General features: G+C 47.6%; 1 protein-coding gene and 1 long non-coding RNA gene across 2 annotated transcripts in view; one reads left to right on the forward strand and one right to left on the reverse strand.

Moving 5' to 3' along the window:
• Positions 1 to 23,507, forward strand: part of TENM4 (teneurin transmembrane protein 4) — a 729,276-nt gene that overhangs the window by 478,298 nt on the left and 227,471 nt on the right. Inside the window, 1 exon segment of the mRNA XM_038568485.1 lies at positions 21,278 to 21,533. Coding sequence (XP_038424413.1) covers positions 21,278 to 21,533 — 256 coding nt within the window.
• Positions 1,349 to 23,055, reverse strand: LOC111091516. The gene is made up of 6 exons (XR_005375612.1): positions 22,730 to 23,055; positions 19,662 to 19,854; positions 8,255 to 8,350; positions 6,778 to 6,921; positions 4,007 to 4,140; positions 1,349 to 2,429 (listed from the first exon to the last, which is right to left on the reverse strand). It is a non-coding gene; the product is annotated as an uncharacterized LOC111091516 (long non-coding RNA).

The raw sequence follows: 23,507 nt of genomic DNA on the forward strand, positions 1-23,507 counted from the left end.
CGCCAAGCAAAGTATTTTCTTTCTGATGTTAAAACCTGCCTTCGGATAGGTCATTCAGAAATGAGATTTGCTCTTGTGTCCATCTGGTCAGTGTTCTTTATCATATAAGAATGTAGTCCTCAGTTTGGCAGGGACTGTTGAGTCCTGTGTTGTTGTGTGCAGAACACTGTGTGGGCTCTGGGTACAAGCGGAGATTTAAAGAAGTATGCAGGGGGATCCCTGGGTGGCTCAGCGGTTTGGTGCCTGCCTTTGGCCCAGGGCGCCATCCTGGAGTCCCGGGATCGAGTCTCGCGTCGGGCTCCCAGCATGGAGCCTGCTTCTCCCTCCTCCTGTGTCTCAGCCTCTCTCTCTCTCTATGTCTATCATTAATAAATTAATTAATTTAAAAAAATGAAATAAAATAAAATAAAGAAGTATGCAGACACACTGGCCTAGCTGGAGACACTGGGCAAAAACCCAGGAAGAGTTAAGTAATAAGAACCATCATCATAAAGACATCAGAAGGGCAGGGCTTAATTAATTGCCTTTTGAGTGGTACAGACCGCACTGCCTTTATTTTCTGCCTGCCTACCTTTGCTCAAGTTGTCCCTGCATATTTTATACATGTTCTCTATCACTTGACTCTACCTATCCTTTAGGACCTCTGGAGATTGGCTCCAAGGCCAGGCATGGAAGCATTCTGCAGAGTGCCTGGTGCATGTTGGCATCACTTTCTCCTAGGCACCCTCCCAGTTTTACAAGAGAACATGAGTCCCTTCCAGCTCCATCACACTCCAGATACACCCTGGTAGCAGCAGTCCCCGTACTGCATCTGGTTAGGATTCACTGCCTCCAAGGCTGTCTCCTTCAGGAGATTTGGTGCTTTGTTTCCAGGGATGCTATTCATGCTTCTCCCTCCCTCCCTCCATGCCTATCACATAGCATTGTAACAGGAGGTACCAGTGAGAGTGGGTTGACTTGACTCTGTACCCTGAGGTCAGAGAAGGAAACGGTCTGTGGTTTGAGGTCCCTGAGGGAATACTCATGATCTTCAGGAAAAGTCCAAGATCACAAGTGAAACAGGCAGTATGATCTCAGCCTAATGATGTGTTCAGAAGGGGAATTGTCTTCAGCCGTCAACCAGACACCAGGTTCCCGAGGACTGACACCTCCCTCCTTGCCTTGGCCCTATGCCTCCTGTGTCCAGGCCTTCCCTGTCAGTCCACTAGGAGAGCAGGATTGCCCTGGGAGCCTGCCTGCAGTGCCTGACTGTGTGGTTACAGCCCTGCTATGCTGCACAGATGGGCTCAGACAAGGCAAACGTGCAGCATCAAAGAGGGAGCGTCTGTAATTATGGCTCAGACCTCAAGTGTGAGTGAGGGGGGCAGTCAGACTCTATCTTCATGGTAGTTTTTGACATTTAGAAATATTTCTAAATGCCACATTTGAGTTCTAGTGAGGGAGAAATAGAGATGTATATCCGAAGTTCCCTTGGGTGCAGTCCAGTTGTTACTGGACATGGTCACTGTGACACGACATTGCCTGCCCAGATCCAGCTCTACAGAGCTGAGGTATCTCTTGTATCTAGGGATCCAGAGATGACAGACCCAGGCATCACCTTCATTCTTCCACAAGCTTTAGTCAGCCAGAGCATAGGTGAGACCCAACGCATCATAAAAATGCCAGTGTTCACAGGACTGGCTATTGCCAGCTTCACCGAATCCCTTTAACTTACAGTGTCAATCGGGGGCCCTGGGAAGAGGGAAAAGAGCTAGCCCGTAGAGAGAGGTAGAAAGAGATCATAGAGTCAAGCTAGTCCTAGGTTTGAATCCACCACTCACTGGCTAACCTCCAGCTAGTCCTTTCACTTCTGCGAGCCTCAGTTTCCTCATTTATGAAATGAGGGTGATGGCGATAAAACTTCCCTGTGCTGTAACCCCGATGAGAGCGCATGTGATGTATCTGACACGCAGGAGGCTCAGCATTTGCTGCTGGGGAGAAACAGCCCAGCGCAAAGGTACGTTCTCCGGGTGACCTGACACAGGAAAGGTCATGACAGCCACAGCTTCGAGCATCTTTTTCTCCATTTGGAATTCTTCTACCTGATTTGCATGGGCAGTTAAGAGAATAGAAACATTAAAAGGTTTTTTGTAATATCTTGTGTGATGACTTCCTTTCTGGGGTGATGCCTAACATGTATCAGATGGCTGCTTTTGCCTAATTTCAGCCATTAAATTAGGGAGGGATGAGGTAGTTCGTCCTCAGGGAGAAAAAAGAAATCAGTGTGAGTAAGCATGATTAGTAACAGCGTCCATGAGTAATGCAGCGGGAGGACGAGAACCTGACCAAGGCGGCGAACCGTGGAACTGTGATCCAGCGGACAGCCCTCCCCTGCCTCCGGGCTGGGCGCTGCAGCTGCTCCCATTTCCACACAGGTCATGCTCTGCCACCTGGAAGTAGATGTTTTCTCATTATTTAATATCCACCCATCACTACAGGACATTTTCAGATGAGGTAGAAATGGTCATTCCTGATAGTAGTAACAGAGCATTCTTTTTTCATTAGAGGGGATGTTTGTGATCATTTGCTTAAACGTTGGTGATGTCAGCCTACCATGTGGCAAGCATTGGACTGGGCTCAGGGGACATGGAGGTGAAGAAGTCACCTCAAAGGGCTCACAATCCTTGGGGACATGTGCATGCACATGTACTGGTGTACTGGGTGTGCAAGTGCAGACACCTTGTGATTTCAGGTTGATGGGGCCAAAAGCGGGTGTGGCCAGGTCTGTTTGAGGAGTGTGGAAGGCTCCGATGTGGTGTTGCAGTCTCTGAGTTGACTTTCAGCCTCATGACTGAGGAGGGGGCTAGGAAAGGCACTCTAGGCTGAGAAATCAGTGGAGGGGTTTTAGACAGAACTCCCACCTGTAGGGATAGAAACACCACCTGAGTTTTTTAAGGAAAGAAAACGTAGTGGGTGACATAACTGAAGAGTCTAAGGGATCATTTTTGCATCAGTGCAACTAGATCCAGGCATTCCAGTAATGTCTTTCTGAATCTTTTTCTGTCTCTTGACTTTGTTTCTCTTTGCTTTGGCCTCATTCTTATGCAGGCATCCCCATCTGATAAAAGGAACCCCTCCAGGCTTATATGCTACCAGCTTTGTAAACCAGGTAAAAGAGTGCCTCTTCCCCCACCCCACACTCCCCCCTGGGCTTCAGCAAAATCCCGAGATTGATTCTGACTGGCCTGACCAGGGTCACATGGCCCTACCTGAATAAGACACCCTGGCTAGAGGAATGGGGGTGCTCTCATTGGCCACCCTGAAGCCAGTTCTATTCAAATTCAGAGTCTAAGAGTAGATCTCCCCAAAACAGAGAAAGAATTTCTATTTTTAGAAGGGGTTTCCTGGGTGGCTCAATTGGTTAAGCACCTGACTCTTGATTTCACCTCAGGTCATAATCTCAGGGTTGTGGGATTGAGCCCCTCATTGGGCTCTGCACTGAGCATGGAGCCTGCTTAAGATCCTCTCTCTCCCTCCCCCTCTGTCCCTTCCCCCACTCATGCATGTGCACCTACTCTCTCATTCTCTCTCTCTCTCAAAAAAAAAAAAAAAAAAGAAGAAGAAGAAGAAATTCCAGACAAGCAAAAGCCAGTAGGTACACTAAAGAGGTAAAGGCATGGTGGGAGGAAACAGCCTTGAGCAAGAGGAATCCTGCATGTCTTCCAGAAATGGAGGCTAAGTCGACAGCATTTGCTTCATTTTTCCTCCCACCCACTAACTAAGGTCTTTATGTTATAGTCACCAGCAGAACTGGTCTCTGACAGTACCTCATACTCAATCCCAACTGTGGTTCCTGGGCATTACAGAGCATGAAAATATAGGGGTGCTGTGGGTAATTGCCATTATTATAAACAGTCGAGGTGGAAAATTTGCTTAGCATACCGCAGTAAGGCTACACTGGCTAACCTTTAGGGCTTCCGCTCAGTTAGCATGAGAGTCACCACAGCATGTGCTGGGCATGACCTACCCAAGCAGTAGAATGCAGAGATCGAGGACACCGACTCTGGAATCAGACAGCATAGGTTTGCATCCTATCTCAGGTACAAGTCTGTCCTTGGAGGCAAGTTCCACAATATCTTTTTCATATTTCAGTTTCACCATCTGTGAAATAGAAATAATCATAGTAACTACTTCATAGAGTTATTATGAAGACTGAGTTCATATGTGTACAGCATTTAGACCAGCTCCTGGTACATAGTATGCACTGTACACAGTGTTAGCTATGGTATGTTCTTTACTGTTGTTATTGTTATTATTCAACTCTACATCAGTCTTGTCAGATAGATCTAATCGTCCTCCTTTCAGAGATGGGAAATTGAGCCGTAGAGAGTTAAGTGACTTCTCCTAAGATCAACAGCATGTCATTGGTGGAGCTGGAACTTATATCCAGGCCTTTCTGACTCCATTATTTTCCCACCACTTGGTGCTCTTCTGCTTCATATCAAGCATCCATCCATCCATCCATCCATCCATTCATCCATTCATTTACCCATTTACTCAGTAAACACAGGGCTTATTTCATGTCAGCAATGGGCCAGGTGCTAGGGATCCATTGACTGAATTCTCTTGGTCCCATCAGAAATTCTGATTATCAGCTTTACATGTGTTTGATTTTTTTTTAAAAAAGGGAAACCAATTAATGATTCATTAGTGAATATAGCACTTGTGAGAAATGAAATATTCTAAAATACAGAGTAATTAAGGGGGGTTTATTAATAGGATTCTGGGAGTAAAGAGTTTGGCAACAACTCACAGAAATATTTGCTGAGCAAATGAATCAGGCCCAACACTCTCCATTTGCTCCACTTTCCTAGGAAGGAACTGAGGTCGGAGAGGTGGGGTGACTGGACCACATGCCAGTGAGATCATGGCAGGGCTGGAACTAGGACCCAGACCTACTGACCACCTTGCTACCTTAAGATAATTGGTAGGGCACGAATCAGACTCACCTGGGCACTCAGTGGGCACCTTCCCTCCCCCAAGCCATTCAGGAGACTTTGATTCTCACTTTGATTTCATCAGGATAGTCCAGAAATCTGGGGAGCCACAGTAACTAACACAGAGTAAAATCATTGCAAATGTCCAACAGATGTTGGCCAGAAATGGTGATTTAATCCCTGTAAGTATCTTAACGTATTACCTTGATTTCGGAATTGCCTCAAGGAATCCCGAAACATTAGAGGTCCAAAGGAGAAATAAAGGGGAACTAAGTGGCCCTGGGAATCTGCTGTCAGCCATGTATGAAGCTTGGTAGGTGCTGTGGAAGGAGGAGGCAGGACAAAGAAGCAGAGTTATTGGGACACCTGGGTGGCTCAGCGGTTGGGCATCTGGCTTTGGCTCAGGGCATGATCCTGGGATTCCGGGATGGAGTCCCATATCGGGCTCCCTACGTGGAGCCTGCTTCTCCCTCTGCCTGTGTCTCTGCCTCTCTCTGTGTGTGTCTCTCATGAATAAAAAAATAAAATATTTTTTAAAAAGAAGTAGAGTTATCAGGCCTGGGTTTCAATCCTGGCTTCGTTGTTGTGATCTTGGACTCCCAGTGGTTGCCCCTTCTATAAATTGTAGTATTCTGGACAAGTGTCCTAACTTCTCATTCTTATGCAGGCATCCCCATCTCAGAATTGGAAAGGGGATACTAATATATACTTTACAGAGTTGCTTTCAGGATAAAATAAGATCGTGCTATGGAAAGAACTTAGCACAGACCGTGGCACAGTTATCTCTCAGTAAACAATGGACATTAGGAATGTTGGCATAGTCAATAAACATTTATATCAGACATATAATAATAAAGTAGTACATGTACTAGGCATTGGTAATACAAGAGCCACAGTCTAGTAGGAAACCCACTGTTCTCTCATTCAGTTTTCAATCTGTGAGTAGGTATAATTATCTCTGTTTTATAGATGCTCTCAGAGAGGTTAAGTAACTTAGTCAGGTCACATAGCCAGTGAGTGGCAGAACCAGGATTCAAACCCATATCAGCTGGACTCTGAAGCACCTTTCCATTCCAGGACACTGAGGCAGTTTGGCCTTTCTATTTTAATTTTTTTCCAGGAAACAAAAGCAGCAGCCAGGCAAAAGTGTACTTCTTCCATTTCCTTATTTTAAAAAAGAAAAAGAAAATGTAGTATGACATTCCGGCGTGGGTGGAATTCCTGGGAGATGTGCCTCCAAATCCAAATTTGCTTCAGATTCATCAAGATGCCAGGCCTGGAGATCTACACCCTTTCAGTGGTGTCAGCAAGCCTCTGCACTACATCCTATATCGTCAAGAGACATTTTTCTTAGTGGGCCCTGGGCTGTATAAATTAGGCGGAGCAGTGATCACTGTGGTTATGAATATAACTGTTGGATTAAGGTTCTATGGTGGCTGCATTATTTGTTTCGCAAACCTGAGCTGGGCTGATTGGATTTCTCTTCCTTTCTTTTTTAACATAAGTAGATTCTGAAATTGGAAAAATAAAATATTCCACAGCTGAGAGAAAAGAATTAGCTTGGGGAATGAGCCCAGGTGGTGCCCACAGACTGTACACTTTCTGCATTGAAATAAAGTTAGCACCGTCTGTGCCCTTGCTGCAGGGACTTGCTCTGTAAGCTGTCCGTGAGGCTATGGCAAGAGAAAGGGCAGGAGTTGGGGGTCAGTCATCTTGGGAGGGCACTGACAAGGAGGGCAGCGCTTAAGAAGGCATTCTCAAGTATGAATAATAGTAATGATACCATTTATGGAACACCTACTATGCTGGGTGGATGGCGAGGTAAAGTGTGGAAAGTATGCCATCGTCATCAGGAGCATGGGTGTTGAAGTTAGATTTCACCTCCAGCCTTGCTGTTGAGTAGCTATAGAGCATGAGCAAATTTTCTGAGCTTCAGTTCCCCTGTCTGTAAAATAGATCGTAATTGCTAGCATTTAGTGACTCCTTGCCACGTACTGGGCATGCTCTTGGCACTTTACATTAATCGTCCCAGCCACCCCATGAGTTTTATCTCCGTATTTGAAGTCAGGAAAGTAGGGCACAAGAGGAGCCAAGTGTCTTGTACCAGGCCCCACAGCGAGGGAGTGGCAGGGACAGAATTCAAACCCAGGCTGTCTGGCTCTCAAATCTGCATGCCAAACTTGCTGCCTTACGCTCCTCTTCCACCTCAGAGGACTCTTGGGAAGAGAAGATGGGGAAAGTGTGTTAAAGATGCTTAGCTTAGTAGCTAGTTGTCCTTTTGGCCTTCAGTGCTCTAAGGCCATTATTAGTACTGTTATTACATTTCGGTGGCCTGGGGATTGAGCCGGTCCCTTTGCAGAGGACGTCGGAGGACAAATTCCTTTTATCTGTTTCTATTATGTCTTGGTTTATGGACATTGATGGATGAAATACCTGCCTAAGATCTCCTGAGCTTGTATCAAAAGGAAAACCTACATGTGATCATGTCATAAATGATGAAAAGCATCTCTGTGATCTGTATAATGAGTTGAATGACTTTCTCCCTTTTTCCCTAAGTGAGGACTTTTATGGCCTGAGGGAGAAGGTAAAGACCACTTGAGCAGGGGCCTCCATGCTTCCTAGGATGTGCTGGGGTTTAGCGAGTGCTCTCTGCTTGAGGTAGGAGGAATTTGCATGTGGTTTCTAGAGGCTGTGGAGGGCACTGGGCTTGGAGTCTCTGCTTATGGGAAGCTACCTGGGCAAGCCATGTAAACTTGAAGAGCCTCAGTTCACTTGTGCATAAAAGGATAGTGACACCTACCTCTTAGGGTTGTGGTTATGGTGTATTATCAAACGGTAAATTTTTTTGTACTCCCCCAAACACCTCATCTATAAAGGTATTGATATGATTGTTGTCTAGTCATAACAAAAATATAGTTGATGTTTTTGCATTTAATAAATTGCTCAATACATATAGCTTAAGTACCCCAGAATTTATTTTTTCTTGTTCTGCTGCCTCTAGGGGGCATGAAGAGTAGAAAGAGTAGTGATCTGTGTTGGGACCCCCGCTTTTATCCTTTCTTAAGTGGTATGACTAAGGGTGTGTTTTTTGCTTTGTTGTTTTGTTTTTGAATCAAGATGTCATATTAAAAAAAAAAAAAGATGTCATATTTAGTAAAGTTGTCCCAAATGCTAGGGCCTGAGATATCCCATTGTTGAAAAAGTTCAAAGACAAAGACATGAGCAGATTTATGAGACTTGGGAGTTTTTTTCTGTAAAATGGGGAAATTAAGACCTACCTCACAGTGTTACTCGAGAGATGAAATGAGAGTCCTGCTCATCATCACGTGTCAATAAATATTCTCTTCCTTCCAACAACATCTTGGTTCCCAGACCTACATAGACAGGGGCTTACTTTAGTTTAATTCAATATTTACAGATGAGTTTAATAGCCTTACAGGGAAGCCAGCTGAAGGTCTAGGAAAGACCAAATGCAGATAAGATCTCAGCTCTTGAAGACCCTTTAGCCTAAGGGGAATGTAATTAGATGTAATTCTAAGGATCTAGAAGAATGAATTTATAAACCTCAACTGAGTCCCTCTATTTGCCGATCATGTGCTAAGGACTATATGCACCATCTCCTTAAATCCTTGAAACAACACTAAGCAGTATATGGTGCCATTATCCCCATTTTACAGATGAAGAAATCAAGACTTTCAGGAAGCCACAGAGCTAGGAAGTGGTGGAGCCTGCCTGGTTTCAAACTCAATTCCATTGGACTTAGCACTCGACTTCCTGGCTACCATTTTGTTTGAATGGGACTCTTTGCATGAAAGCTGGGATCCAGAAGAGAGTTGTAGTGTGGCCAGTGTGTAAGGAGGGAAGTGAGATTTGAACCCAAAGCAGCCTGAGCCTGAGCCATGGCACTTAATTACCATGTCAATTATGCTCTGTGGCTTCTAGTAGCCTGTGGCTTCCATTGAACATGTCTGTGTTTCTTCTAAGAGAAAGCAGTTTCTTCAGAATTCCTGATGGGTGTTCAATGCAGGAAGGCACACGAACATGGTTAATGAGAATTCACCTGTCCACGTGCTGGTGCTCAGCCTCCTATGAGGCCATACAGTGGTGGGGGGTGAACCTCACGTTGGGAAAATTGCCTGATAAACCGCCCTGCCCTTCAGTGCTGACATCAGTTTCAACAAAGTGGGCCATTCCCCCTGGGAGCCTTGAGATTTGTTGTCATGATTTCCTTGTCATCTCTTCCTGGCATCTTCGACTGTTGATTAAAATATAAAGAGTTTATATACACCTCAGTGATCAGCTGTCTTTCCTGTGCAGTGTGGAGAACATCAGGTCAAGTTTAAAGAGAAAGATCAAAGTGCCCAAATTACTCTGTGCCCCTTGAGAACCAGTGGCAGTACCTGGGTGAGAGATCCTGCCATGTACCCCAGAGAGAAGAGTCATCTGTTTCTAGCCTCACAGCCTGTGACATGTTAAGATAAGACCTCTGCCCTTGGAGCTCAGAGTATGGTAGGAGAGACAGATGTGCAAACAAAATACGATAACTCCGAGTGAGCTCTGGGGGCTGGAAAAGCCCAGAAGAGGTGCCTCTAACCCAAACTAGGGGTGGAGGTGGTGGTCAGAGAAGGCTTCCTAGAGAAGGTTACTCCTAATCTGAGTTAACATGAAGGAACAAAGAAAGGCATCTATGCCTAAGAAAACAGCATGTGCAAAGCCGTGGATGTGAGAAAGGCAGTGAGCAATTTCATGAATGGCTTATAATTAGCCTGTTAACCTTGGCACCTTTTTAAAGAGGGGAGTGGAAAGCTGTGAATGCTGCCCTGGCAGGCTCAGGCCAGATGGCAAGGAGTCTTGTCCCATGGGCAGTGAGGAGCCACTGAAGCTTTATCATGAGGGAGTGATGAGGTTGTTTTCTTTTAGAAAGCTCACTCCTGCTGTTGGATGGCAAACAAATTGGAGGTAGGAGAGCCTGTGAGCTGGAACACCAGCGCTGGCTGTGGCCTGGCCTCGGGATGCACTGATGGGACCTGACCTAGGGTGGTGATAGTAGGAGCAGTGAGGACCTGGTAAAAGAGGGAGGTGGTGGTGTTGATTCCCCAAGGTCTGGTTTGGTGGGCTGGGTGGCAGTTCTGGCAGCAGCTGGTGATGGTAAGATCAGAAGCTTAGCAGAAGGGGTCGAATTAGGGGCCAGGGAGCAGGGAGGCATTAGGTTTAGCTCTGTGTGTTATTTCGTCAGAGTGACAGAGGCCTGGAGTGCAGGGAAGAGGTTGAGGCTAGCTATTTAAGCTGGTGCTTTATCGACAGGGAGCTCACTATTTTGGGAGGCAGCCCATTGCAGAGCTTGGCAGGAACAAGGGTTTCCTGAATTGACTGCTGGTGGCCTCAGGTGACTTCTGGCCTTTGTGCTGATTCTTTGTCCTAAAGCCCTGTGGGGTAGGTTTGCGCCTTCTTCTAGCCTTCAGCTTTTTGGAGGCAACAGTAGTGTCCTACAGGTCTCTGAAATTCCCTGAAAGCGGCAAGGGAAGCCACAAGGAATCAGGCTGTCACAGGTTGGAAGGAGCCTCAGGAGATCATCCATAAGAGGAAGGAATCCCTTTTTTCAGACAAACAAACTGAGCCCCAGAGAGAGGAAGGGATGCTCCCAAAGTCATGGAATGAGTTCCTGGCAAAGCTGGGGGTGGTTCTTTTTTTTTTAATATTTTATTTATTTATTCATGAGAGACACACACACAGAGAGGCAGAGACACAGGCAGAGGGAGAAGCAGGCTCTGTGCAGAGGGCCTGACATGGGACTCGATCCGGAGTCTCCAGGATCACACCCTGGGCTGAAGGCGGCGCTAAACCGCTGAGCCACCGGGCTGCCCTGGGGTGGTTCTTTAATCTAGAACTCTCTACAGCACCACGTGATCGTGTATGTGTGATTTCCTAGCTATAGGAAATCGTGTGGTTTAAGTGACAGAACTTGGACAGCTAATCATCAGACACTTACGTGTTTCACCAAGACTCCTAGACATATGCTCTTTCTTTAAGCCTTTTCATACATCTTTTCAGGCTAACAGCATTGGTCCTTTGTCTACACCTGGAGGAACACAGTTTCTAAACTCTTTACCATCCAAGGAAGCCAGGGAAAACATTACCTCCAGACACTCAGGGGAGGATCAGACTCTGTAATACTGGGATGACCCCCAATCCAGCCATCCCTCCTCTGGACCCACTCCAGCACATCAGCACAGCATGACCATCACTTTACTTGTACGAATGCACCCTACTCCATTTCCATGAGCTTCTTAACTGGTCCAACACACTGCAGACTCCCACTGAACTGAGCTCCACCCCTACATTCATGTCACACTCCTAACTTACCTATCAAATATGGTTTCTTGCTGATTTGGGACTTAACCTCACAGGTTAAGGGTCATTTTTGAAAAGGGTAAGAAGGTGACAGTGGAAGGTAGAAAAACCTACATGACAACCAGAAAGCTTTCCCAGGACAAGTTCTGCCTGAGGTGGACACAGCTTTAAGTTGGAGGAAAGCCATGTGCCCAGAAAAGTCTCCCCTGTGGCTGCAGGTGGCCTTTTCCAATTTTAGAGGCAGGGACTTTGATCCCTCTGTGTCCCTGGTATCAAGCACAAAGCCTGTGGAGAGTGACCTTTGCAAAAGGAATGGAAGCAAGAAGAGAGGGCAGGAAGAAGGAAGCACTGTGTTCCTCTTTCTTCCATCTTTCTGCCTTTGTTGGTGACTAATAACACAGCACAATCCAATATACAACTTGTTGTGCATGTCTTTTATAAGTAGCTGCTCATTAACAAATGTCCCAGGATCATCTGCCAAGAATGATACAGTCTTGATTTTAGAAATGGAGGCGACTCACAACCACTGCCCCCTCCAGTTTATCAGTTGGGGAAACTGGAACTCAGCCAGGTTAAGTGCCTTGCCCAAGGTCACATGATAATTAGGGGCTGATAAGGACAAGCACAGGAATGAAGTTTGGGCCAATGTAGGTTAGGAGATAGTTCTTCCAGGTTCAGCAGTGGCCTAGCCAAGGTGCTCATATACACACTTAAAAAGACAGGTCCTGGGGCACCTGGGTGGCTCAGTCAGTGAAGCATCTGCCTTCAGCTCATGATCCTGGGGTCCTGGGATCAAGCCCTGCATCAGGCTCCCTGCTCAGTGGGGAGTCTGCTTCTCCATCTCCTTCTGCCTGTCACTCCCCCTGCTTGTGCACTTGTTCTCTCTGTCAAATAAGTGAAATCTTGAAGAAGAAAGAAAGAAAGAAAGAAAGAAAGAAAGAAAGAAGAAAGAAAGAAAGAAAGAAAGAAAGAAGAAAGAAAGAAGAAAAGAAAAGAAAAAAGAAAAGAAAGAAAAAGAAAAGAAAAGAAAAGAAAAGAAAAGAAAAGAAAAGAAAAGAAAAGAAAAAAGAAAAGAAAAGAAAAGAAAAGAAAAAATAAAAGAAAAAATAAAAGAAAGATAGGGCTGGATGCTGTGGACTTAGTTTGTCTGTAAATTGCCATGATCCTAGGACATAAAACAATGTTGATTATACCTCTGTCTGACAGATACTCTGACACTCTGTTCAACTGTGTGGACCAAGGCAGCAGGTTGCCCCTCACCCCCACTTGCACCCTAGGAGAGCTTTCATTGCCAGATGAGGAATCCCATATGCATTTTAATGAAGCCTGGGGATTCTGGTTCACTCCTGTGACTACTCTAACATTTGGCTTTAAAAGGCTAGAAGTTGGGATCCTAAAGCATCCTTAAAGCTGCCTATCTGGCCCCATACACTCAGGGATACCCCCAGCTCTCACAGGTGGGCTCTAGCCTCTCCCTCTACACCCCTTCACCCCCACACCATCCTTGCCACCTTAAGGAGCTGTATCTCTCAGCCTGTGGGCCCTTGCTCCTGCCAGCCTCCCTGCCTAGAATGCCCTTTCCTTCCCCTTTATCCTTCCCGTTTACAGGACATACCTCCATCCTGTCTCTCCTTCTGTGCTCAGTGCAGGTCCTTGTTCTTCCTAGAACCTTTCCCAGGCCACTCTACCTCCAGACTGCTACAGTCGTGAAGGATAAGGTGCTGCCCTGCTGAGGATGGTGAGAGGGCATCACCCCCACCCCATCCTTCTCCTCCTATATTTCAGTGTCCTGCTGCACTAACACTTAGCCACACCTTTGTGGAAGCCAGGGGGCACGGGGGCCCAGGTAATAGAAGCCTTAGCAGTCAGCTGCCTGCCCTGGAGAAGGGCAGAGAGTGAGCTCAGATGGCATGGGAGCACAGCAGGCAAACAATAAAATCTTACGGCGGCTGTTTACCCATTCTCACAAACGAGGACTGCTCTAAGTGCTGACTGGCCTGTATGCCCCCAAGGAACACTGGGTCACCTGCCCTGTATCCGCCGGCTTTCCCGGCCCCTCCTGCCAAGTGCCAGCTGTGCTTTCCAGTTGTTGTAACAACCAGAAAATACTCCCTTCCAGACACTCCCATTGGAAAACCACCGCTCCACACAGTGAGGCCTGTGCATCAGATGTTCTACGCTGTCCCCTCATCACTACATCTCAATACAAAGCACTTTAGCAGTCTGTGTTCACCCAACACTCTGTCCGGCCTGAATGAATGAGGAGCAGAAACAGCCACCTGATGACCTTGGGGTGCCCTTTTCTACCCCTCATCGAGAAAACTGGAAGGGGAGCCTTCGAAAAGCTCCTGCCCGCAGTCTCAGCTTCCCTGGGCCCTCCCCGCCACGAGTCACTGTGGGGTTTCAGGCCAAGTACCTTTTTGAAATGCTGCACATTGGCAGTGACACAGAAAGAACAGCACAGCAGTGAAAGTGAACCAAAAGCATTTATTTGTTCAGGGAGGGAACAAAAAGGTCAGCCTCTAGCCTCCTGCTCAGACCAGTGGTTCCATTTTGGACTTCACAGTCTGTATTCATTCTGTGCTAAGCTAATAATAATAATAATGGTGAGAGCACCCGGGTGGCTCAGTCGGTTAAGCATCTATTTCAGCTCAGGTCATGATCCCAGGGTCCTGGGATCAGTTCCACATTGGGCTCCCTGCTCAGCGAGGAGTCTGCTACTCCTTCTTCCTCTCCCTCTACCTCTGCATTCATGCATTCTCTTTCTAATAAATAAAATATTTAAATAATAATAATAATGATGATGATAGTTGTCCCTCTTACATAGGACTCTACAGTTTGCAAGGTGCCTTCATATACATTTGACAAATGGAGAAGCTAGAATGCAGGCTAAATAATTTGAGATTATACAGCTTAAAAGAGGCAGAACTGAGGCTGGAAGTCAGACCATCAGATCCCGGCTGCCGACTGTGGTGACAAAGAGCTTTCTGGACTCTCTAAATTGGTCGTGTAGGCCAAGGTTCATTAGCTGAGCTCTCAGCACTGCTACATCACCGTCCCGAGTTAGCAGTGCTCGATGGCATTTTAATGGGAGCCAAATAACTCTTCCTGTTGGCATTCACAGGCAGCTGGAGTTTTTGTGTTTTATGGTAATTAAATACCATCATCTTTCATATCTGACAATCTTTAGGGCCCTATGAACGACTGCAGTGCACGCCAGGTCACCGTCAACTCTGGAGCAAGGGAGACCGCAGGGCGCCTGTTGGCAGTTTCGCAGGGCTGAGTGTGGGCACCTAGCCTGGCACCCTCTCACGGAGCCACTGCTGGCCTTACATTGCAGGGCTGCTGACACATTAAAATTCTTTGCCGGAGCCAAAGCCCTGAAAGTTCATGTCTTTTTCTCATGAGTGTGCTCTTATGAAAGAATAATGACCCACTCGGCTGGAGCCTCTCTAGCAGCCAGGCATCCTGCAGTCAGCCTGGGCCCTGCTTGTGGTCTGTCCCCACCTGGCTCACCCTCCAGCTGGCCACCAGAAATCTTCCTCAAACATTAGTGATCACGTCACACTTCAAGCCCACTGGGGACCCTCTCCCCTTCCCCATTAAGGCCAAGTTCTATCGCGCAGCACCTGCAGGCAAGAACCACCCTGGACCTGCCTTCAGCATCTCCTCCCCGAGGTTAGCCGCTGCCCCTCCCAGCCATGACACTACTCATCCAAGTGCCCCAGTGAGCCTCACTGGCTCCCTCTCGGGCTTCCAAACCCCTCACCTGTGCCCGCTAGACACAGGTCAGATGTCATTTCTCCTGAAGCCTCCCCCAGCCCCAGCAGTTGGTCTGGCAGCTGCCTCAGTGCTCCACGGAGCTCCAGCGGGGCCGTGGGGAAAGCTAACAAGATTTCCAGGAGCCACCGCTTGTGGAGGGCTTTCTGTGTGACAGGCAGTGACATAAGCACTTTACCTAAGTTGACATACTTAATATATATACAGCAGGGTGTTTATTTTTTTTTAAAGATTTTATTTATTTATTCATGAGAGAGAGAGAGAGAGAGAGGCAGAGGGAGAAGCAGGCTCCATCCAGGGAGCCTGAGGTGGGACATGATCCTGGGACTCCAGGATCACACCCTGGGCCAAAGGCAGGCGCTAAACCACTGAACCACCCAGGGATCCCCACAGCAGGGTGTTTAACAGCATGGCCCGCAGAGCCAGACTGTCCAGGTTCAAATCCCAGCTCCATCACTCAGTGGTTTTGTAATCTTAGGCAAAGTGTTTACCATGCTGGTACCTGTGTTCCCTCCTCTACAGAATGGGGAGTGATATTAGTACCTTCATGGTAGGGGCACCATAAGGATTAAATGATTCCAGCACTTAGACCTGGTCACATAGCAAGTACTCAGTAAATGTTAACTATTGCAGTTTCATCATCATTGTGATTTTGTGTAGCATCTGAGTGTCTGGTTTTTTTCGTAGACTGCGAGCAGCTCCAAGGCTGGGACTGTATTGGTTTCAGCTCTGGATTGCCATCTTTCCAGTCTACAATAGCCCTTCTTCCTCATCTCCCTCTTCCTTTTGTTACTGTTACTATTATATATTCGTTTTAACTTCACTCAGAGAAGTTAAGTGACTTACCCTAAATTATGTTAGCCTGTCAGAGCCAGAGCCAGGGTGGAGCCTGGGTCTGGAAGACTCCTGAGCTCTGCCCTTACCCCTTTGGGCAGCATGCCTCTGTTGGCCAAGGCTGCGGCTCATCCTCATCTTAAACATCATCCAGTCTCTGCACATAGCAGAGGGCTATTTAGTGTTGTTGATAGATCGAACAACAGCAAGAGCCATCTCCTTAGCATGCACCTGACCCCAGCACCGTGGTTTGCTCTGACATGCTTATCTAGTGTGGAAACGGGTGCTTTGAAGACATGGAGCCCCCATGCCTCTGATTTTGTCCTGAGAGTTGGGCTGCAGCCATTCCCATCACTTGTGATCTGTATATTGAAGTACAGGCACCCTCCTGAGACCAGGACTCCTAGAAGCCAGTGGGAGGTCCAGAATAGGATCCGGCTGCAATAAAAGAACACCACATTTCTGTTAGATATTTTCTTGCTCTTTTTCTCTCAAGGATTTTTGCCTTGGAACCCCTGTTGTAAATGTTGTACAGTGATTATCACGAGGATGATTCAGCACTTTACAGTTTATTCATTCAGCATGTGTTTATCATAACCGTGGAATTAATAGTTGCTGATGTGTAGCATTACTGTACTACAGACACTGTGCTAATAAGCACCTTACATACATCATCTCATTACTTCTTATAACAAACCCATAATGTAGGTAGTATCTAGATCTAGTTAGTGGTAAGAAAACCGAAGCTCCAGAGAAGTTAAGTAACTTGATCAAGGTGACACAGCTTATAAGTGACAGAGCCAAAACAAACCCAGGGCTGTCTGACATCAAAGCCTGACTCTTTCTATTACCTAATGCTTGGAAGAGCACTCTGAAGAAGCCTCGTGATGATCTCAGTTCAGGGGGATGCTCCTGGAGGCTTCAGTGCTCAGGATTTTTGTGCATATAAAATGAAAAAAAAAAATGTTTGAGGTGTTGGAGGGAACCAGCAACTGCAAATATATCTGAGAACTTGTAGGAAGCAAAAATAGTCCCTGAAAAACCAGGCTTGCAAAACTCAGATAAGCAAGTGGTCTTTACTAACAGAGGTGTGCAGTATAACAGTAAAAATGACTCATATCTGGGCTTGATTCAGAGATGTACTTGGAGACTCTATCTGTGAAAAGAGGGTGCAAATTGGAATTTACAGCACAGCTTTGCAAATGTACCAATGCATACTCCCAGGTAGCAGGAGAGAAGCCATTGCTTGTGCAAGCAAGAAGTCCACCCAGGGGATCCCTGGGTGGCGCAGCGGTTTGGCGCCTGCCTTTGGCCCAGGGCGCGATCCTGGAGACCCGGGATCGAATCCCATGTCGGGCTCCTGGTGCATGGAGCCTGCTTCTCTCTCTGCCTGTGTCTCTGCCTCTCTCTCTCTCTCTCTGTGACTATCATAAATAAATTAAAAAAAAAAAAAAAGAGAGTAGAAGATTATAAAAAAAAAAAAAAAAAAGAAGTCCACCCAGCTAATTTGCTCTTCTCTACTCACATTCTGTCAATATTGACAAGGGATATGGAGATGAATAGCACGTGGTCCCTTCCCTCAGGGAGCAGTGGAAGCCCAAGTACTTGGCACTTGAGCAAGGGCCATCACTTTTCATCCTCCAGAAAGTGGTGATGTAGGAATGTGTACACCCTTTCACAGCCCAAGGACCAGGGAGCTAAAGTAAGTTACTGGAGGCCATCCAGCCAGTCTGTAGAAACCAGCAGAGTAGGGCCTCCCTTGGGCCATCTCTATGTCATTCACTACTGCATTCCCAATGCCTGGCTTGCCAGACCTGGCACAGAACAGGCACTCAAGAAATGCTGAATGAGTGAACTAGTTCTGAGTTTCCCTCTCTAGATGGGGAGTATATATTGGAGAGGGGAAAGGACAGAAAGAAGGACCCATTATTCCTGTGCCCTCTATCCTCCCTCCTGGCCTTAGGAGCAGAAAGGAGATTCCATTCAGACCAGAAGAGATAATGGCTCCTTAGGAAGGTCATGTCTCTTTTGGGAAGTCACGAGTCCCAAAACACAGAGTTTTTCCCATGGGAACCCAGGAAACCTCAAAGCCCCCTTTCCTAATGTTCTCAGAATGGAAGGGATAAGGGAAGGGGAACAAAGGGCCTAGCCAAAGCAACCACATAAGTCAGTAAAGGGCTGCATAGATCCATGGTCTAGAGAGCCCCGGGTGATCTGATATGATTTTTTGGTACACAAATGTCCTTTATACTAGGATTATTCTCTTGGATACACTGCCCAAACCACTCACAAGAGCCAGTTACTCAATACACCTGGTCAGTTGTAGGACTGTGATCACTAGCACAGAAGGAATATGGATTTTTATACCTATCAGAAGAGGCAGGATGGGGACTTAAGTAGGCTAGCTGTAAGAGAAAAGGAAAAGGTGAGTGGTTCAGATCAGCTTCTATTAGCATTCCCTGGAGGAAAAAAAGAACTTTGGGCATGGTAGATCAAGGAAGGCTTTCTGGAGAAGGTGGTAATTAAGCTGAGCTTCAAAAAATAAGAGAGGATTTGGACCAGGACATTCTTTATCTTCACAGGGGAATTTCCTTTTAGAAGTTACTTTTTTAGGGATGCCTGGGTAGTTCAACGGATGAACATCTGCCTTTGGCTCCTGTCATGATCCTGGAGCCCCGAGATCAAGTCCTGCATCGGGCTCCCTGCAGAGAGCCTGCTTCTCCCTCTGCCTGTGTCTGCCTCTTTCTGTGTCTCTCATGAATAAATAAAATCTTAAAAAAAAAAAGTTAGTTTTTTAGATCTATGGCCAGTGGTCTTATACTTTAAAATCTCATTATTTCAGGACTCTCAGCAGTGGTTCTAAAGACTTACCAAGCCAGACCGTGGCATCCCCACTTAGTCACAAAGCAGAGGTCTGTTTGTAGGCTTGCAGGCCAGCTTGTCCTGACCCAGAACTCAGATGCCTGCTGTCTCTACTGAGGGGGGTTTTCCTGCCTTTGACCATGGACTGAGACAGTTGAGCTGGTGTCTGTGTTTTGGGGATCATGGTTTGGTAGACAGAATTCAGGCTTTGGATTAATAAGGACTATTTCCTAGTTCTGTAAACCTCAGCTTCCTTATCTATAAAGTGGAACTGAGGATAATACTGCCCTCTGGGGGTTGTTGAGAGCATTAGAACAGTTAAAGCTGTAAAAGTACACATAGTAGGTGCTCCTGGCGGCAGCTATTGTTATCAGTTGGGTAAACAAGCCACAAGGAGGTTGATGCTGGGGCACCTGGGTGGCTCAGCAGTTGAGCATCTGCCTTTGGCTCGGGTTGTGATTCTGGGGTCCTGGGATCGAGTCCCACATCAGGCTCCCCATAGGAAGCCTGCTTCTCCCTCTGCCTACGTCTCTGCCTCTATCTGTGTATCTCTCGTGAATAACTAAATAAAATCTTAAAAAAAAAATGAGGTTGACTCTTGGTGGGGGGCATGGAGCAGGGCTCGGTCACCCTTCTCTGCTGGCCTCCTGTTAAGCACTGGATAGTAGTGGTCCAGTCCCTCTCACTGCTTCGGTACCCTGGCCTACAGCCAGCTGCCTAAAAGGCCAAGGGTAGGAGAGACACTCAGCCAACCCAAGAGGCTGCTTCTGCTGCTGGCTTCCATCCCAGGCTCCAAATGTCTCCATTAAAGTGCTGCCTGAGGACAGCGGACAAAACAAATGACCCTGCTATTCTCACCTTCCCCCGGTCCAAGGCTGCCTGCTTTCAGCCTGTTTGGCTCCCGTGCTCTCTTCTCTCCCCTCCCATGAAGGGACGTTCCTGCTGGCACAGCATGGCACATCTTCAGAAGGTACTGCTCACATTCCTGGGCACTGTCCTCATTGGAAATGAAGTTTCAGCCACTATGTCGCTGCAGCAGAACGCTTGGCCCCTGGGGGGAAAGGTGTGGAGGGTAGAGGGGGGAGATGATGACAGGTAGGGCTGGAAAGAGTGTGTAGGTCAAATTCTGCTGGACCCTGTGGGGGCTTTATCTTGAAATCTATTTTACATCTATAAATCTGGTGAGAATAATACCTGTTGTTCCAGGTAGTGGAAGAGAGTAAATAAAAGACTTATCCTAATTCCCTTGTCTGCAAAGTGGGGATGAAAACAGTACCTGCTGTGCAATGGGTCATGAGGATCAGCTGAATTTAAACATGTAGAGGACTCAGAATCATGCCTGACACATACTGAGTGCTCAGTAATGGGATGAGCACTGGATGATATGCTATATGTTGGCAAATTGAACTCCAATTTAAAAAAATAAATAAAAATAAAGAAGTGAATGTCAATGATAGTTTTTAATAACCCCCAGGTGGTTTTTAATTGGGCTCACTCCCTTTACTCAAAATTCACTCCCTTCTCCTCCCCATGCCAACACTGACCACTGAACCTAAAATTTCACCATTACCCCTACATACCCAGGCCATAGGCCCCTTCCCTGCTTTATGTGTTCTCAGATTATCACCACCTCTGTAAACTTTAGTTTTTACTTACCTTGTTTGTTTCATTTACTAGATACCATTATATATAGTTAGCGTTTTCTACTTTTAGCATCCATTGGAATCACCTGGAGTTTGTGAACTCAGATGGCTGGGGCCCACCCAAGTGTTCATGGTTCAATAAGTCTGGGGCAGGGCCGGAGAACTTGCGCCTCTAACAAATTCGTAGGTGATGTTGAAGCTGCTGGTCTCGGACCACACTTTGAAAAACCTTCCCAAAAAGTATCAGATAAGCAGTGTGAAGTGGATGACGTCAGAGGGTGGTTGTGGGTTGTATATATATATTTTTTAATCCTTTTTATTGTGTCTCTCTTTTTTGGAATTTAAGTTCCACGGGGACAGGGATTTTGTCTGTTTTGTTGGTTGATGTGTCCCTAGCCCCGAAAATAGTAGGACCTCCGTCAGTACCCACCTCTGGGCCGCAGGGACACGCACGATGCACGGTGCCCGTTGCCGCCAGGCTGCGCCCACTTGGCCCTGGGGCTTGGCTGTGCCCGTGACCATGACCGTGCCCGTTGCCATGGCCGTGCCTGCTGCAGTGACCTGCCTGCGGCCATGGCCATGACCTTGACCGTGGCCATGACCTTGATCGTGACCGTCCTGTGACTGCGGCCGTGACCTTGACTGTGGCCTGCCTATGCCCGTGCCCCGACTGTGGTCGTGACCACAGCCGACCGTGACCATGCCCGTGCCCGTGCCCCCGATCGTGACCTTGCCGGTGCCCGTGACCACGGCCGCGACCTTGCCCGCGACCTTGGCCGTGCCCGCGGCCTGCCGGCGCCGGCGCCCGCTGACGCGCGTGTTTGTGCCTAGATCCCCCGGGCGGCCTGCAGAACCACCCGCGGCTCCGGACGCCGCCGCCGCCGCTCTCGCACGCCCACACCCCCAGCCAGCACCACGCGGCCTCCATCAACTCCCTGAACCGCGGCAACTTCACGCCGAGGAGCAACCCCAGCCCGGCCCCCACGGACCACTCGCTCTCGGGGGAGCCCCCCGCCGGCGGCGCCCAGGAGCCGGCCCACGCCCAGGACAACTGGCTGCTCAACAGCAACATCCCCCTGGAGACCAGGTGCGGGGCTGGCGGGCGGGGGTGCCGGCGGGCGCAGCCCGGGGCGCCGGGGCCTTCCGGGGTCCCCACTCCCCGCCCGGAGGCTGGGGTCGGGGCGCGGCGGAGAAGGGGAGAGGGCGGCGGGAGGGGCGCGCGGCCGGGGGAGCGGGCGCTTGCCAATCAAACGGCCCGGAGGGGAGGGCGGCCTGCCGCAGACAAAGGTATGAGCCCTCTGTGCCCCCTCCGACCCCTCTCCTGGTCTGTGCAGTGGGGATGTGCCCGTGGAGGGGCTCATATAAAAGTACGCGAGGCTGAGTGTGTAAAGGCGGCAGAGAGCAGGCCCTTGGTCAGTGTGTGATGGTGCTCCACACCCCGCCTTTCCCAGCTGTGATTTGGTCACCCTGTGCCTGGCCTCGGGGCCTGGCCTGTGGTGGGTGCTCAAGGAATGCTCCCTCTCCCTTCCCCTCACCTCCTACGGACTTACCCCTTTACACCCCCAAATCCTATAACCCCTAACCTGGGTACATCAGCTAACTTTTGTTTGCAAGAGCTTTCGTACTTGAGATATGATGTAGTTTTCACAGCTTTATGAAGAAGGTATTGCGATTTGTGATTCTGTTTGGGAGTTTCAGAGTCTGAGCATCAGAGAGGGTCAATGACTAGCTCAGGTCACATGGACGGTGGTCGTGTTGCTAAGATGTGAACTCAGGTTGCTGAGACTCGGGCACGGTGCTGTTTCCCTACACCACAGCACCTTCTCCAGGTCTCTCCTGGCTGGCCCTTCCCACCTCTGCCTTCTTCCAGCCTCACACAGTGCTTCCTGCACTTCAGGGACTTCAGTCAGGGTCTCTCTCTCTCCTCTCTGGTGAACCACTATTTTCCCAAAGTGGAAATGAGTTGTTTTATTTTTTTAAATGGTCATCACGGCATACAAGCTCACTGGAGAACATGCAGAAAGATCTAAAGACAAAAACTAGGTTCGTGCATGATCCTACCACTGAGAAGCCCTGTTGACTTTGGGGGACAATAGCCTTTCCCTACATTCTCTAAATGTGGCTGGCACAGTTAGAACTTCCTCATCTTCCACCGTGTCACTCAAAAGTAGTGGGGAAACCTAGATTTTATGTTCTCAAACTCCTGTTCTTCATCTGTGAAGAGGGCAAAAGTCATCCCACGTTTAAAGAGGTGAAATGAATCTATACGGAAAGTGGACCTACCTGCCTCTCTTTGGCACGTCACTATGATCTTTGCACATAGAGCGGGAGGGATCCAGGGAAAGAAAATCAACATCTTTTTTTGGCCATTTTCTTCCTGTAGAATCATTTTTCAAAAAGCAAATTTATCAGAAATATGGTCCAGCTTGTGCCACTCCTAGTCTCTTAATTAATATTGTCTCTGTTGCCATCCTTTAAAGTCAGGTGTGAGCTGTCCTTCTGTGCCTCCTTTGCTCTCAGAGTGAGGGAGTGGCATAATTGTGTGCCATCCCACCCAGGGTAGCTTAATCAGATCTCCATTATTTCCACTTATGGAATGACTGCACATGGCTGAGAGAAGCCAGCAAATAATTGATGGTTCTGATTCTCTGCATGGAACACAGTAGCCACTCCCTCTGTCTTGGATGTTCATTTTTCTCACTTAGACTCAACGTAGATGGTTCTCTGGGTTTTTCAAGGGGAAGGAAGATAGAGGCCGAGCAGCAGGGGCATTTTCCTGATGGCTTGTAGGAGATGCAGAGGTGGTCCTAGCTGACCTCTCTTGCCTCATCAGCCAGCCAACACCTGCCTTTCTGTCTCCCACATCCGTTGCACAGACCACAGACCACATGGAACTTTGTTTTCTTTGTCCTTAGACTTTATCACTCAAGTAATAAATATGCTATAAAACACTTAGGAAAAAAAGAAAAGAAAATTACTTAATGTCTACCACCAAATGGTAACCATTGTTAACATGGTGGCATGTGTATGCTAATCTATAATATTTTCTAGAAGTCCATAC

The sequence above is a fragment of the Canis lupus genome, chromosome 21 (assembly GCF_011100685.1).
Source record: "Canis lupus familiaris isolate Mischka breed German Shepherd chromosome 21, alternate assembly UU_Cfam_GSD_1.0, whole genome shotgun sequence".
Taxonomy (NCBI): domain Eukaryota; kingdom Metazoa; phylum Chordata; class Mammalia; order Carnivora; family Canidae; genus Canis; species Canis lupus.